General features: G+C 40.7%; 1 protein-coding gene across 3 annotated transcripts in view; it reads left to right on the top strand.

The window, feature by feature from the left end:
• The window catches only part of LOC310836897 (UDP-N-acetylglucosamine--peptide N-acetylglucosaminyltransferase 110 kDa subunit), an 80,578-nt gene that overhangs the window by 19,823 nt on the left and 47,687 nt on the right, over window positions 1-13,068 (top strand). For 2 of the 3 annotated variants that reach the window (XM_083722764.1, XM_083722763.1), the window contains exons 5-9: window positions 2,110-2,226; window positions 4,719-4,798; window positions 6,508-6,703; window positions 9,731-9,871; window positions 10,621-10,721. In XM_083722764.1, the coding sequence (XP_083578890.1) occupies window positions 2,110-2,226; window positions 4,719-4,798; window positions 6,508-6,703; window positions 9,731-9,871; window positions 10,621-10,721 (635 nt within the window). Of the gene's footprint in view, window positions 1-2,109; window positions 2,227-3,983; window positions 4,004-4,671; window positions 4,799-6,507; window positions 6,704-9,730; window positions 9,872-10,620; window positions 10,722-13,068 lie in introns of those variants that run through there. The other variant, XM_083722765.1, reaches the window with a different exon arrangement.

Raw genomic sequence — 13,068 nt, 5'->3', positions numbered from 1 at the left:
CTCAGCAAAATTGGGTTGCGATGCATTGAGGTTTCCGACACAAATTTAAGACTCCCCACCCCTCTGAGTTTCTGCGTGGGCCTGTCCGGCAGATGAATCAGTCTGGTTGGCCACTCATAGCACCCAGGGGCGTTGCGGCAAAGCGCGGCAGTTGGCAGCGAGGGCGCGAGCGGCGTGCTGTTAGGGGGCGCTGGCGACTTCTCGCGCTCGCATTGCAGGGACCGGGACTTTTGTGCAAAGCTGTCATTTGAGGTTGTGAAAGTAACATTCAGGTGTGCGTCCTGCACAGGTGAGTTCAGGGTTGGAGAGCCAAGTTTTTGCTCTTTAAAAAGAGAGAGACCGTGTCTTTCATGGGGTATTCTGGATCTTCTAATGTAATTTCTACTTACAGTAGTCCCTTGATTCTCAAACGGAATCCATTCCAAAACCAAGGATGCCAGCAAGGCTGAACCTTTAGGGAAGTTTTTAATGACCGGTTACCACGGTTCTCAAACTTCATTCGTTCTGGAAGTCAGTTTCAAAAGCGTTCCAAAACCAAGGCATGCTTTCCCATGGAAAGGAATGCAAAATGGATCCGTCCGTTCCAGACTTTTACAAAAACAGCCATTGAGCACGAATTCTATCTAACAAGACCATTGATCCATAAAATGAAAGCGATAATGTACTGTACTATACAAGAATTAATTGCACAAAATTAATTGCAAAAACCAAAGCGCCAAACTTAATCCATTCCGGAAGCCTGTTGGACTTCCAAAATGTTTGGAAACCAAGGCGCAGCTTCTGATTGGTGCAGGCACCCCAGAATCAATTGCCGACAGCTGCGTCAGACATCTGGCTTCCAAAAAGTTCCAGAAACAGGAAAGCTTCCTTCCGGGGTTTTGGCGTTTGGGAACCAAGGTGTTTGAGTAGCAGGGATTTTGTGACTCCCAAAGGGAAACCTGCGCCTGTCCATTAGGGCGGTTCATATTAACTTTTTTTTGGGGGGGGGGAATGCCTTCTCCAAAGGTATTTTGTTACTATACTAGGGTTTACAGTATATAGCTATATCTGAAATTTCATGCATATCAGTTAATATCTTGACCCGGCTCCACTGAATTGACATTTCAGCCTTCACAATATACGAAAACGGCTATTTTCATGAAGGAGGGTCCCTCATGTAGTACCTTTGGAGAAGGCATTTTCAAAAAAAAGTTTTTTATGAACCGCCCTAGTGAACACCCAATGCTTTTCAGTGGAGCAGGGTCAAGATATTAACTGATATGCATGAAATTTCAGAGATAGCTATATAATCCGTAGTGTAGTAAGATAAGACCTCTGGAGCAGACATTTTCCAATTTTTTTTTCATAAACTGCCCTATTGTCCATATGAACCTTTCTGTAAAAGAAGAATTAAGCCTTCCTTCTGGGTTTGCGGCATTTGAGTAGCAGGGATTTTGTGGCTCCCAAAATGAAACCTCTGTGAAGAGGATACCAGTAAAGTTGAGCCTTCCTGTAAAACAGCCTTTCTCAACCTTGGGTCCCCAGATGTTCTTGAACTACAACTCCCATCATCCCTGACCACTGGTCATGCTGGCTAGGAATTATGGGAGTTGTAGTCCAACAACATCTGGGGACCCAAGGTTGAGAAAGGCTGCTGTAAAAGAAGAATTTGAAGCTTCCTTCCAGGTTTTTGGCGTTTGAGAACCAAGGCCCTGCTGTCATTTTGACAACTGGAGAATATTTGGGAGAGACCGGCCCCAAGGTCATCTGACCTCAGCCAGGATGCTATCCAAACTGTGTCGCAATCCAAATGGCGGCGTATTGGAAACCGATTGCAAGTGTGAAAGCAACTGCCCTGGCCTTGGCCGAGGAATTGCTTGCTAGGAAAGAATTGCTATATATCGAAGGGTCAGCATAACTGACAATGGTGGATTTGCACTTGGGTCCTGGTTTGCGCCGGCGCAGCATCACCCGCCAGCACGCTAGTTTTGGCGCCAGCGAGCGAGCCTCTACCGCAGGATCACTTTTGGCCGGTCAGAGGAGGGATACTAACTGGGACTTTTCTCTTGCTTTTCTTTTGTGCAAATACCCCCTTCCCCCTGTACCTACCTACCTCTTGACCCTCCCAAGGCCTGCTACCTGAAAGCCATCGAGACCCAACCCAACTTTGCTGTGGCGTGGAGTAACCTCGGCTGTGTGTTCAATGCGCAAGGGGAAATCTGGCTGGCGATTCATCACTTTGAGAAGGTAACTGTTACGGAGTTTCTGGGCTCTAGATGGGAAGGCCTGGAAAAATAATAGTAATGATAACAATCCAATATAGGCCCCATTAATTGGGCTAGTAGCGTTCTCTCTTCTTCTTTTAAAGAATTTATTATTATTTTCATTCATAGCAATCTGATTTAAGCCCTATTAATTGGGCAAGTGGCATTCTCTTTGTAAATTATTTTTTCATTATTTTTTTCATTAATAACAATCCAATATAAACCACATTAATTGGGCTAGTAGCACTCTCTCTTCTTTTAAAGATTTTTTTATCATTTCTTTCATTAATAACCCAATCTAAGCCCTATTAATTGGGCAAGTAGCATTCTCTTTTGAAATTTTTTTTACTAATTTTTTTCATTCATAACAATCCAATCTAAGCCCCATTGGGCTAGTTGCATTCTTGCTGCCGTCGTTGCAGACATAAGAAGTCTTATACCTAGTGAGAAGGCTTCTGGCTTTTTGACAAATGTATTTTCAAACATTTTCTTTAAACTCATCATATATTATTTCCCAGAAAGCCTTGACCAATGTCACATAATAACAGCTGCATATTAGTATATCGCTGCTTCGCAAGATGTTGCAGGGCTGAATGAAGTGGTTTGTAATAGCATTGTCAAAATTGGATGCAATTTTTTAATATATACAGTGGTACCTCGGGTTACATACACTTCAGGTTATACACTCCGCTAACCCAGAAATCATGCTTCAGGTTAAGAACTTTGCTTCAGGATGAGAACAGAAATTGTGCTCTGGCGGCTCAACGGCAGCAGGAGGCCCCATTAGCTAAAGTTCAGGTTAAGAACAATTTCAGGTTAAGAACAGACCTCCGGAACGAATTAAGTACTTAACCCAAGTTACCACTGTATAATATTTTTTTAGTTTTCACAAAAAACCAAATCATTACATTAAAGAATATTTTTTTAAAAAAACAACTGCATGCACAATCAATGTTAATCCCACATTATGGGATTATTTGACTTCCCTCCCCTGCCTCCCCTGGTTCCTTTGTATTATCACCATTCATTATCATCACTGGAGAGCCAGTGGTGTAGTGGTTAAGAGCGGTAGTCTCGTAATCTGGGGAACCGGGTTCGTGTCTCCGCTCCTCCACATGCAGCTGCTGGGTGACCTTGGGCCAGTCACACTTCCCTGAAGTCTCTCAGCCCCACTCACCTCACAGTGTTTGTTGTGGGGGAGGAAGGGAAAAGAGAATGTTAGCCGCTTTGAGACTCCTGAAGGGGAGTGAAAGGCGGGATATCAAATCCAAACTCTTCTTTTTCTTCTTCAATAAAATCATCATCACTAATTTAAGGTTATCAGAATTTTTCAATGAGTTCGGGGATACTTTTCAGCTTCAATGGATTTTGTATGGGGACTGATTTGTAAATCCGGGGGCTGTCCTTACTTTAAATTTAACCATTACAGGTGGGTTTTTTAAAAAATTAATCCTGCTAATGTATTAACCTGTTTGCACTGCTTTTGTCAATATGCAATAAACGTTTCCCATTCTTTTTTATATTAAAATTGGAGGCATTTTTTCAGCTGCTGTGGGCCTCCGGTGTCCTGTTAGTAGCATTAGTTGGTACCATTTCTCATACAGTTGATATTCCTTGCATAGATAGATAGATTAGATAGATGATAGGTAGGTAGATTCAATTCGAATAGATAGATAGATAGATAGATAGATAGATAGATAGATGATAGGTAGGTAGATTCGATTCGAATAGATAGATAGATAGATAGATAGATAAGGTAGGTAGGTAGGTAGATTAGGTAGGTAGATTAGATAGATACATAAGAAAGGTTGGTAGATGGATGGATAGATTAGATAGATAGATAGATAGATAGATAGATAGATAGATTGATTAGGTAGGTAGATAGATTCAGGCATGGCCGAAGCTGGCCCTCCAGCTGTTTTGGGACTACAACTCCCATTGTCCCTGACCACTGGTCCTGTTAGGTAGGGATGATGGGGGTTGGAGGGCCAAGTTGGTACACACCTGGATTAGATGGTAGGTAGGTAGATAGAGTAGATAGATAGGGTAGGTAGGTAGATAGATAAGATAAGATAAGATAAGATAGGTAGGCAAGTAGATATATAATAAGATAAAGTCGGTAGATAGATAAGGTAGGAAGGTAGGTAGGAGGCAGCCTAGGTCAAAGTTGACCCACTTATTTATAAGTAACCATGCTGTTATACAGTGGTACCTCTGGATGCGAACGGGATCCGTTCCGGGGCCCCGTTCTCATCCTGAAGCGAACATGCTCGGGTCACGATTTGCTGCTTCCGTGGATGCGTGTGGCATCATTTTGAGCATCTGCACGTGCACAAGCTGCAAAACCCGGAAGTAATGCCTCTGTTACTTCTAGGTCGCCACGGAGCACAACCCGAAAATGCTTAACCCGAAGCTACTTCAACCTGAGGTATGACTGTATTAGTAACAAAAATCTATTATCTTAAATATTTTCAGGCGGTGACCCTGGACCCCAACTTCCTGGATGCTTACATTAATCTGGGGAACGTCTTGAAGGAGGCACGTATATTTGACAGGTAGGCAAATAGGCATAGAGCTTATATTCTCTTTTTTATATAAATGGTTTTTATTGTTTTTGCGTATAATCACATTACGTCTTATGTTCACAGTTTAGTAGTTGCACCCATACCCAAACTAACTCCCTTTGTTGCCTAGAGGGTTGATTTTATTTAAAGCATTTTGATTTAAATCCCAAATCCCATAAGACTTGATTTGAATCCCCCTTTTACAGGAAGGTTCAGCCTTGCTGGCATCCTCTTAATATTGACAATCAGAGGTAGGTTTCCTTTTTGGAATCCTAACTTCAGAGTCTTTTCTACGGTTGTATCAAAAATGATTTGGTTCTGCTATATACAGCCCGATTGTGACGAAATGAAGGTGAGCTTTAATAAGTGAACACTTTTTATATGAACAACTTTTCTGCTGTACTTGATTGGAAGGAGAAAAGAAACATTTCCTTCATAACAATTTAAGCAATTTATTTCACTAAAACAGTAACATGGTAGCATATGTATCCATGTTGCTTAACTGATGTGCTGAAACATTTTTTTCCCAAGAAAAACTTGGACTGAGTTTTCGCACACATGAAAAACTTAAAACAAGTAATTCTTTCCTGATTTATTTATTTATTTCTACCCCGCCCTCACTGCCAGGGCGGGCTCAGGGCGGCTAACACCAAATATAAATTACAATAAAATATAATAGAAAAAAACCCCAGTTAATTAAAATACGGCTTAAAATACAGCTTAAAATGCAGCCTCATTTTAGTAATAGCCCATAAATCAATACTATAAAGGGAGGAAACATCAGCTATTCACTGAAGCCAGCTATCCATGCTGGTCCTACATGGGCCAGCAAAAAAGCCACGGGAAAATTTGTATACCAAATCCCATATAGGGTGTTAGAGTGAGTCTAAGCATAGAGCGAGTCGAAATAATCAAGCCTGGAGGTGACCATCGCATGGATCACTGTTGCCAGATCAGGGCGAGAAAGGTAAGGAACCAATTCCTTAATACGGCGGAGGTGGAAAAATGCCACCTTTGCTGTGGCTGCAACCTGCGCCTCCATGGAAAGAGAGGCAGCGAAGGTTACACCCAAGCTCTTGACAGAAGGCTCTGGCACTAATTGCGCCCCCGCAAGAGATGGGAGTTGGCCCCCCAACCCCATGTTGTCCTGACCCAGCCAGAGGACCTCTGTCTTCGAAGGATTTAACTTCAACTGGCTCCCACGCAGCCACCCAGCCACGGCTTCCAAGCATCTGGTCAGTGTGTCTGGGGCCGAGTCAGGGTGGCCGTCCATTGACAGATAAAGTTGGGTGTCATCAGCATATTGATGACAACTCAGCCCTAAACTCCGGACAATCTGGGCAAGGGGGCGCATAAAGATACTGAAAGCATCGGGGAAAGGATTGTGCCCTGCGGCACTCCACACAACAAGGAGGGCCGCAGCGACAACTCCCTCCCTAGCGCCACCCCCTGTCCCCGACCTGAGATAAAGGAGTACAGCCATTGTCTGACTGTGCCCTGAATCCCCATGTTGGCAAGGCGGTGGTCCAAAAGTTTGTGATCGACCATGTCGAAGGCTGCTAACAAATCTAAAAGAATCAGCAGTCCCAGCCCGCCTCGATCCTCTTAATTATCCTCCCAAAGCATTTTATTTTTTAAAAAACAGATTTTTATCCACCCTGGTGACAATGAAACTGAAGCAGTCCTTGATCTCATTTCAGAGCCGTTGCAGCCTACCTACGGGCCCTGAGCCTGAGTCCCAACCACGCTGTTGTCCACGGCAACCTGGCATGTGTGTATTACGAACAGGGGCTGATCGATCTGGCAATCGATACCTACAAGCGGGCCATTGAGCTCCAGCCCCACTTCCCTGACGCCTACTGCAACCTGGCCAACGCGCTGAAAGAGAAAGGCAGCGTAAGAAACTTGTCCCTTTTGCCTTGGGGTGGCGGGAACATCTATATAAAAGATGTTTTATAGATGGTACTTAACACCTGCCAAAATAGCTAAAATGTATAAAACAAAACGAACAAAAAACCTGTGCTGGAGGTGCAGTAAAGCAGAAGGGACACTTATACATGTCTGGTGGGCCTGTGGGGAAAAAAATACAGAAGCTTTCCTATTAGGCAGTGGTGTCCAAACTTTTTTCAAAGAGGGCCAGATTTGATGAAGTGAAGGGCCATAAGGGCCGACCAAAGTTGTTGACTTTTTTTAAGGATTGAAGTTGTTGAACTCTTTTCTTAGGGCTTAAATTGTTGAACTTTTTTAGGATTGAAGTTGTTTAGCTTTTTCTTAGGCTTTTACCCCATGCTGAATTGGCCAGATTAACAGAGACGATTAGGGCACAACCCAGACAATAATTCCAAAAGGAATTGGGAAAATGCAGAGAATACTTTACCAAACAGTACCCCAAAATATACACTTGGACTTGTTTCAATTAATTTCTACTGGAGACTTTGTGGTTTAAGTCATAATTAGGAAAAATTGTAATAATCCCATACAAAAGAAATAGTATACAAGAAATAAATAAGGAGGCCATTTAACAGGATAAAGTCTTTTATTTTTATGTTTTCTTTGTGTAAGGGGATAGGAGTTTAATTTTGATAATTAGTCAATGGTGGTGGTTCTGTTTGTATGTATGAGTTGTTGTGGACTATGTTATAAATAAAATAAAAATTAAAAAAAGAAAATGAAACCGGTCCCTTTTGCTTTCTGTATGTCAGAGGGTTTGCTGAAAAAAGCCTTCCGGATGATGGTGACCTCGAAATTGGCCTTTGGGGGGGGGGATTTGGGGTACAGGACCTAGAAGAAGTCCTCTTTTATTTTTTCCTTTGTCACGTTCATGTCAAATCATATTGTCACATAAAACTTTGCTCATACCAAGCGTCGACTCCCTGCCCCCCCCCCCGCTCCCACTCCCTGGCTTTCTTAAGCAGTCACGATCCTCTTAGCATTTCTATATCACCCTTTAAAAATTGTCCAGTAGCACATAATAATAATAATAATAATAATAATAATAATAATAATAATAATAAAATCGACAAAATATTAAAATACAATAGTCCGTCAAACATTAAAAGCTTCCCTAAACAGGGCTTGCTAAACTTGGCTTCTTCTTGGTATAATTTTTTGTGTGCAGGTTGTGTGTGTCCACTTCTTCAGATACGAAAGCTTCTACCAAGACCAAACTGAGTTGGTCTGTAATGTGCTACTGGACAATTTATATTTTTTAATATATTTCAACTGCGTTAGACCACCACGGCTGCCTACCTGAACATATATCGCCCTATTTACCTTCTTACTCTACTTAAAACAATTTACTTTAGCATTTGTAAATCACTTTCAAAAATTATGACAAAATATTTTAAATCAAACCATCAAACATTCTCAGATGTTTACAATGTTCTTTCACATTTTTATAAATTTACTCCAGTCCTTTTCAAACAGTTTGTTGCGCCGGTTTCGGATTTTCACTGCCAGCTTTGCCAGTTCTGCATATTCAATCATTTTTGTCTGCCATTCTTCCAAAGTTGGAAGTTCCTGCTGCTTCCATTTCTGGGCTAAAAATGTCCTTACAGCTATGGTAGCATACATAAGTCTACTTTTGGAATTTCTTCTCCCACAATACCCAATAGAATAGCCTCTGGTTTTTTAATAACAGTATATTTAAAGATCTTTTTCAATTCTTTGTAAATCATATCCTAGTAGACTTTGACTTATTGCACATCCACCACCTGTGGATGAAATTCCCTTCCTTCTCCTTGCATTTCTAGCGTGCCTTATCTTGAGTTATATATATTTTAGCAAGTTTAGTCGGCGTCAAATACCACCTATACGTCACCTTCATTAAATTTTCCGTTAGTGCTGTACATGCAATAAATTGTTTTTGTCCATAATCTTTCCCACTTATCTAATTCAATGTTATGACCAAAATCTTGAGACCATTTAATCATAACCGACTTAACTTCTTCATCCTTTGTATGCCATTCTTATATGTTTTTGGCAATGATTTTCTTTTACTATCTAGCAACTCTGTCTCTTAATTTTGATTTAGTATGACCAAAACCATTTCCCTTACTGTCTTCCTTAAATACATATTGCAAAAGATGGTATGTGTGTGGGAAAGAGAGTTTGAATCGGATTAGTCTGATCTTGTATTTATGTTCCCCTAAACCAAGCATGTCCAAAGTCCACTTTGGGGGCCTTCCACCCATCTCTCCTAGATCTCAAAATGCATTGGTTTTGTCATATTTCCTGCTATCCTGCCAAAGAATTTAAATTTTCCCTTTTAGACCAGGCATGTCCAAAGTCCAGTTCAGGGGCCTAATCTGGCCATCTGGTCGATTTAATCCGGCCCTCGTGGCAGTTTATTTACTAGGGCAAAACTTCCCCCCAAAAAGCTCAATAACTTTAATCCTAAAAAAAGGTCAGCACCTCTGGGGTCAAATCCTTAAAAAAGGCTCAACAATTGTGGGGTTTCACTGTTAATATGCTTCTTCTTAATTGCATTTCACTATTAATTTACTTCTTAATTGTATTTCAGTTCAACAATGACTTTGATAAAATACATCTTTTGTGACGTGCAGAAGGCTTGAGATACCTATGAGGTGCAACAGTTACTATTTAGCAAATATTCAATATAAAAAACAGCAACAATTGGTTGTTGACAAAGGGCAGCTGGCATATATATAAAAAAGATATTAACTGATATGCATGACATTCCAGATATAGCTATATAATCTCTACTGTTGGTAAGAGAAGACCTTTGGAGCAGGCATTTTCAAAAAAAAGAGTTTTTTATGAACCACCCTAATACCAAGTTACCTTCAGGAGCTGAGAGCCGTATCAAACCTCAATCCGGCCATCCCATCACAGAGCAGCCTTTTGGGCTCCTGTGAAAGACATACTAATATTCGCGTAAAAACTCTGTTTTGTGTTTCGAAGGTTGCCGAAGCCGAGGAATGCTACAATACAGCTCTCCGTTTATGTCCGACTCACGCGGATTCTCTTAATAACCTGGCGAACATCAAGCGAGAACAAGGGAATATCGAGGAGGCTGTCCGCCTCTACCGGAAAGCTCTAGAGGTACGTGCGTGGAGAAATACAACAATTAAATTGACACATAAGGGTTAGGCATGTGGACCCTGGACTCCTAGTCTGGGTCTTTTTAAAAGTCGCCGATCAGATTTTTCTTGATCAATAACAGAAATAATGGTGAAGAATTGAAAGTGAAGTAGCGTTTTGAGGTTCGACAAAGCATGGTCCGATAAGTCCCTTTTGGAAGGAAGAGGGTCTGTCCCTCTTTTTATATTCCTGGGCCTCCTGAAATGACCAAAAATCTGCTTTTCATCAGAAGAACAAAGCAAGGTGTTAAGGAACGGTACAGAAATTGAAATAAAAGCTGGGCACATGCTGTTCTCTGTGTCGGCTGAGCTTGATCCCCTGACAGTCTTATTTTCTAACAGTATTTCCTATGCGTACGAAAAAGGCAGTTCATAGGCCCATTATTATTATTATTATTATTATTATTACCACAAGTCATTCCAAATGGTGATTTATTTTGCAGCCAGCCCCTGCCACATTTGAGCATCAAAGAGGGGCTCTTTAAAATACGGCATTGGTCATTTGACAGTCTGATCTCCCAACAGTATTTCCTATGCATGCTAAAAAGGCAGTCCATAGGTTCCTCCTCCTCCTCCTCCTCCTCCTTAATTTTTGCAAGTCAATCCAAATGAGGATTTATTTCATGCCCACAACCTTTGAGCCTCAAAGAGCAGCCTCCGTCTCTTTAGAATGCTTCTCAGGGAAACTAAGAGTGAGCTTCTTCCCCGCAGGTCTTCCCGGAGTTTGCAGCTGCGCATTCGAATTTAGCCAGTGTTTTGCAACAGCAGGGGAAGCTCCAGGAGGCCCTCATGCACTACAAGGAGGCCATCAGGTGAGCTTCCAAAGCCATGGGGAAAATAGATTGAAAGAGATTCTCCTTATTGTATTTTAATCATTTGCTGGAAGCCGCCCAGAGTGGCTGGGTATAAATAATAAATTATTGTTGCTGTTGTTAATATTACTCCTCATGCGCTGGTCTGGTGCCTGTGGGAAATCTCTCCTCTTGTGGATAATGCACTTCCTCTTTTTCTTTTAGGTTTTTTTATTTTCAGTTTTTTTATTTTAACATTTTATTTCCATACACTCCAAACATTTTCAATATATACAATACTGGGATTATACAAACCCCTCGGCTCTCCCCCATCCCCCCCCCGCCCCCGGTTTCCATATTTTGCCATCTTTTCTTGCATGTAATTACAATGATCCGTTCTATTCCATTTCCTTATTTGTTACTTTGGCTTCATCAACGTTATATCAATTCTGCCTGCGGAAAGCCATCTAATTCGATTTTAATTTGATCCTGACTTGTTTTTAGGAGGTATATTAATTATTGTTTGATTTTATACTAATGTTATATATTTGATGTTAGCTGCCCTAAGCCCGGTTTCGGCCGGGGAGGGATACAATTATTATTATTATTATTATTATTATTATTATTATTATTATTATTATTATTATTTCTAAATATGTACAGTGGCCTTTAAGGTATTCAATAAAATTTTCCCATTCTTGTTTAATTTTTTTATATATATAAATAGTTTTTATTACGTTTTAGCGTTTTATATTTAACACAAACATTCTTGCAGATAGCATAGATGAATCCCAATCTCCCCCAGCTTCCCTTTTCTGGTTTTTTTAATATTTGTTCTCCTGCCTATCTCATTATCCCTTAATTTTGCCATCTTTGAACTAACAATGGTTATATCCTTAAGGTTTTTGCACCATGCTTTTTCACATTTCATCTTCATTATTTTCCCCATTTTCCTTTTAACTTTTTTCTTTGCTTAAATTTCCTATCATTTTGATGTCTGATCTTCACGGTCATTTTGATAATCCACTCTTCTTTTGTTGGGACCTTCTCTTCCTTCCACATCCGGGCTAAGAACATTCTGGCATAAACAGAATACACTGTCTTTTTAGGTCTCTTGGTATTTCTTCACCCGTTAAACCTATTAGAAAGGCTTCTGGTTTTTCCACAAATGTTCTCCCCCCCCCCCCAGTTAATTATACAGTGGTACCTTGGTTCTCAAACTGAATGTGTTCCAAAACCAAGGTGCACTTTCCCATAGAAAGTCATGCAAAACGGATTAATCCGTACCAGACTTTGAAAAACAATCCCTAAAACAGCCATTTAACATGAATTTTACTATCTAACGAGACCATTGATCCCTAAAATGAAAGCAGTCATCCATGTACTGTACTCTAAAATAAATACGACAGTCTTGTAAATGATAAAAATGAAAATTATTTTTTTTCCTGACCTGCACTGATGATAGTCATTGTTCGGATGGGGACTGGGGCTTCTATCCGTTTCCGCAATCAATCAATTCCGCAATCACACATTACGCAATCCGTTTCCGTCAATCAATCAATCAGTCAATCAATAACTAAACTGGGATCTGCACAGTCGCAAAAACAAATGAACCGAAAAAGCCTCTGAAACAAAAACACCAAATAAATTGCAAAAACCAAAGCACCAAACTTAATCTGTTCCAGAAGTCTGTTTGATTGGTGCAGGCGCCCCAGAAAGAATAGCCGACAGCCGAATTTGATGTTTGGCTTCCGAAAAACGCCTGGAAACTGGAACACTTTTTCTGGGTATTCGGCATTTGGGAACCAAAGTGTTTGAGTAGTAATAATAATAATAATAATAATAATAATAATAATAATAATAATAATAAATAAATATATATATATATATATATATATATATATATATATATATATATGCTTTCGTAGATTTTCACGGGTACAGGAATGCAGGTTTTGGTGTCCTCGGGTGTCTTCCCGTGTAAAAGTTGGGGTGTCTAGGCGACGTTTCGACGAGGTCTCACTCGTCATCTTCAGGCTGGTGCTTTCGGCTTCTTGTTACTGGAACAGAGCGGGATCTCAATGTTTGAGTTCCTATAAATACTGTAGAGGGGGTGTGGTGTCTAGCCTCCAATGTTCTGGGCAGAGAGGAAGTTCCCAGGCTAGTGTGCCTTTTCTTCTTTTGTTCCTTAATTACTTGAGAGATACCTTGAGTGATTTCTTGAGTGATATCCTGAGTACCACTTAGGTGGGTCATTAGGTGTGGATTAGTTGCTAAAGTCTTTGTGTCTTGACCTCTTGAACTTTGTGAAGAGTTTTCCTGAGAAGATGGCTGTATTGCACTTAGTTGTGCTTTGGCTTGGCTTCGT

The sequence above is a fragment of the Podarcis gaigeae genome, assembly GCF_964106915.1.
Source record: "Podarcis gaigeae genome assembly, chromosome: Z".
NCBI lineage: Eukaryota > Metazoa > Chordata > Lepidosauria > Squamata > Lacertidae > Podarcis > Podarcis gaigeae.
The sequence above is the reverse complement of the archived record's forward strand: the minus strand, read 5'-3'. Positions and strand labels throughout refer to the sequence as shown.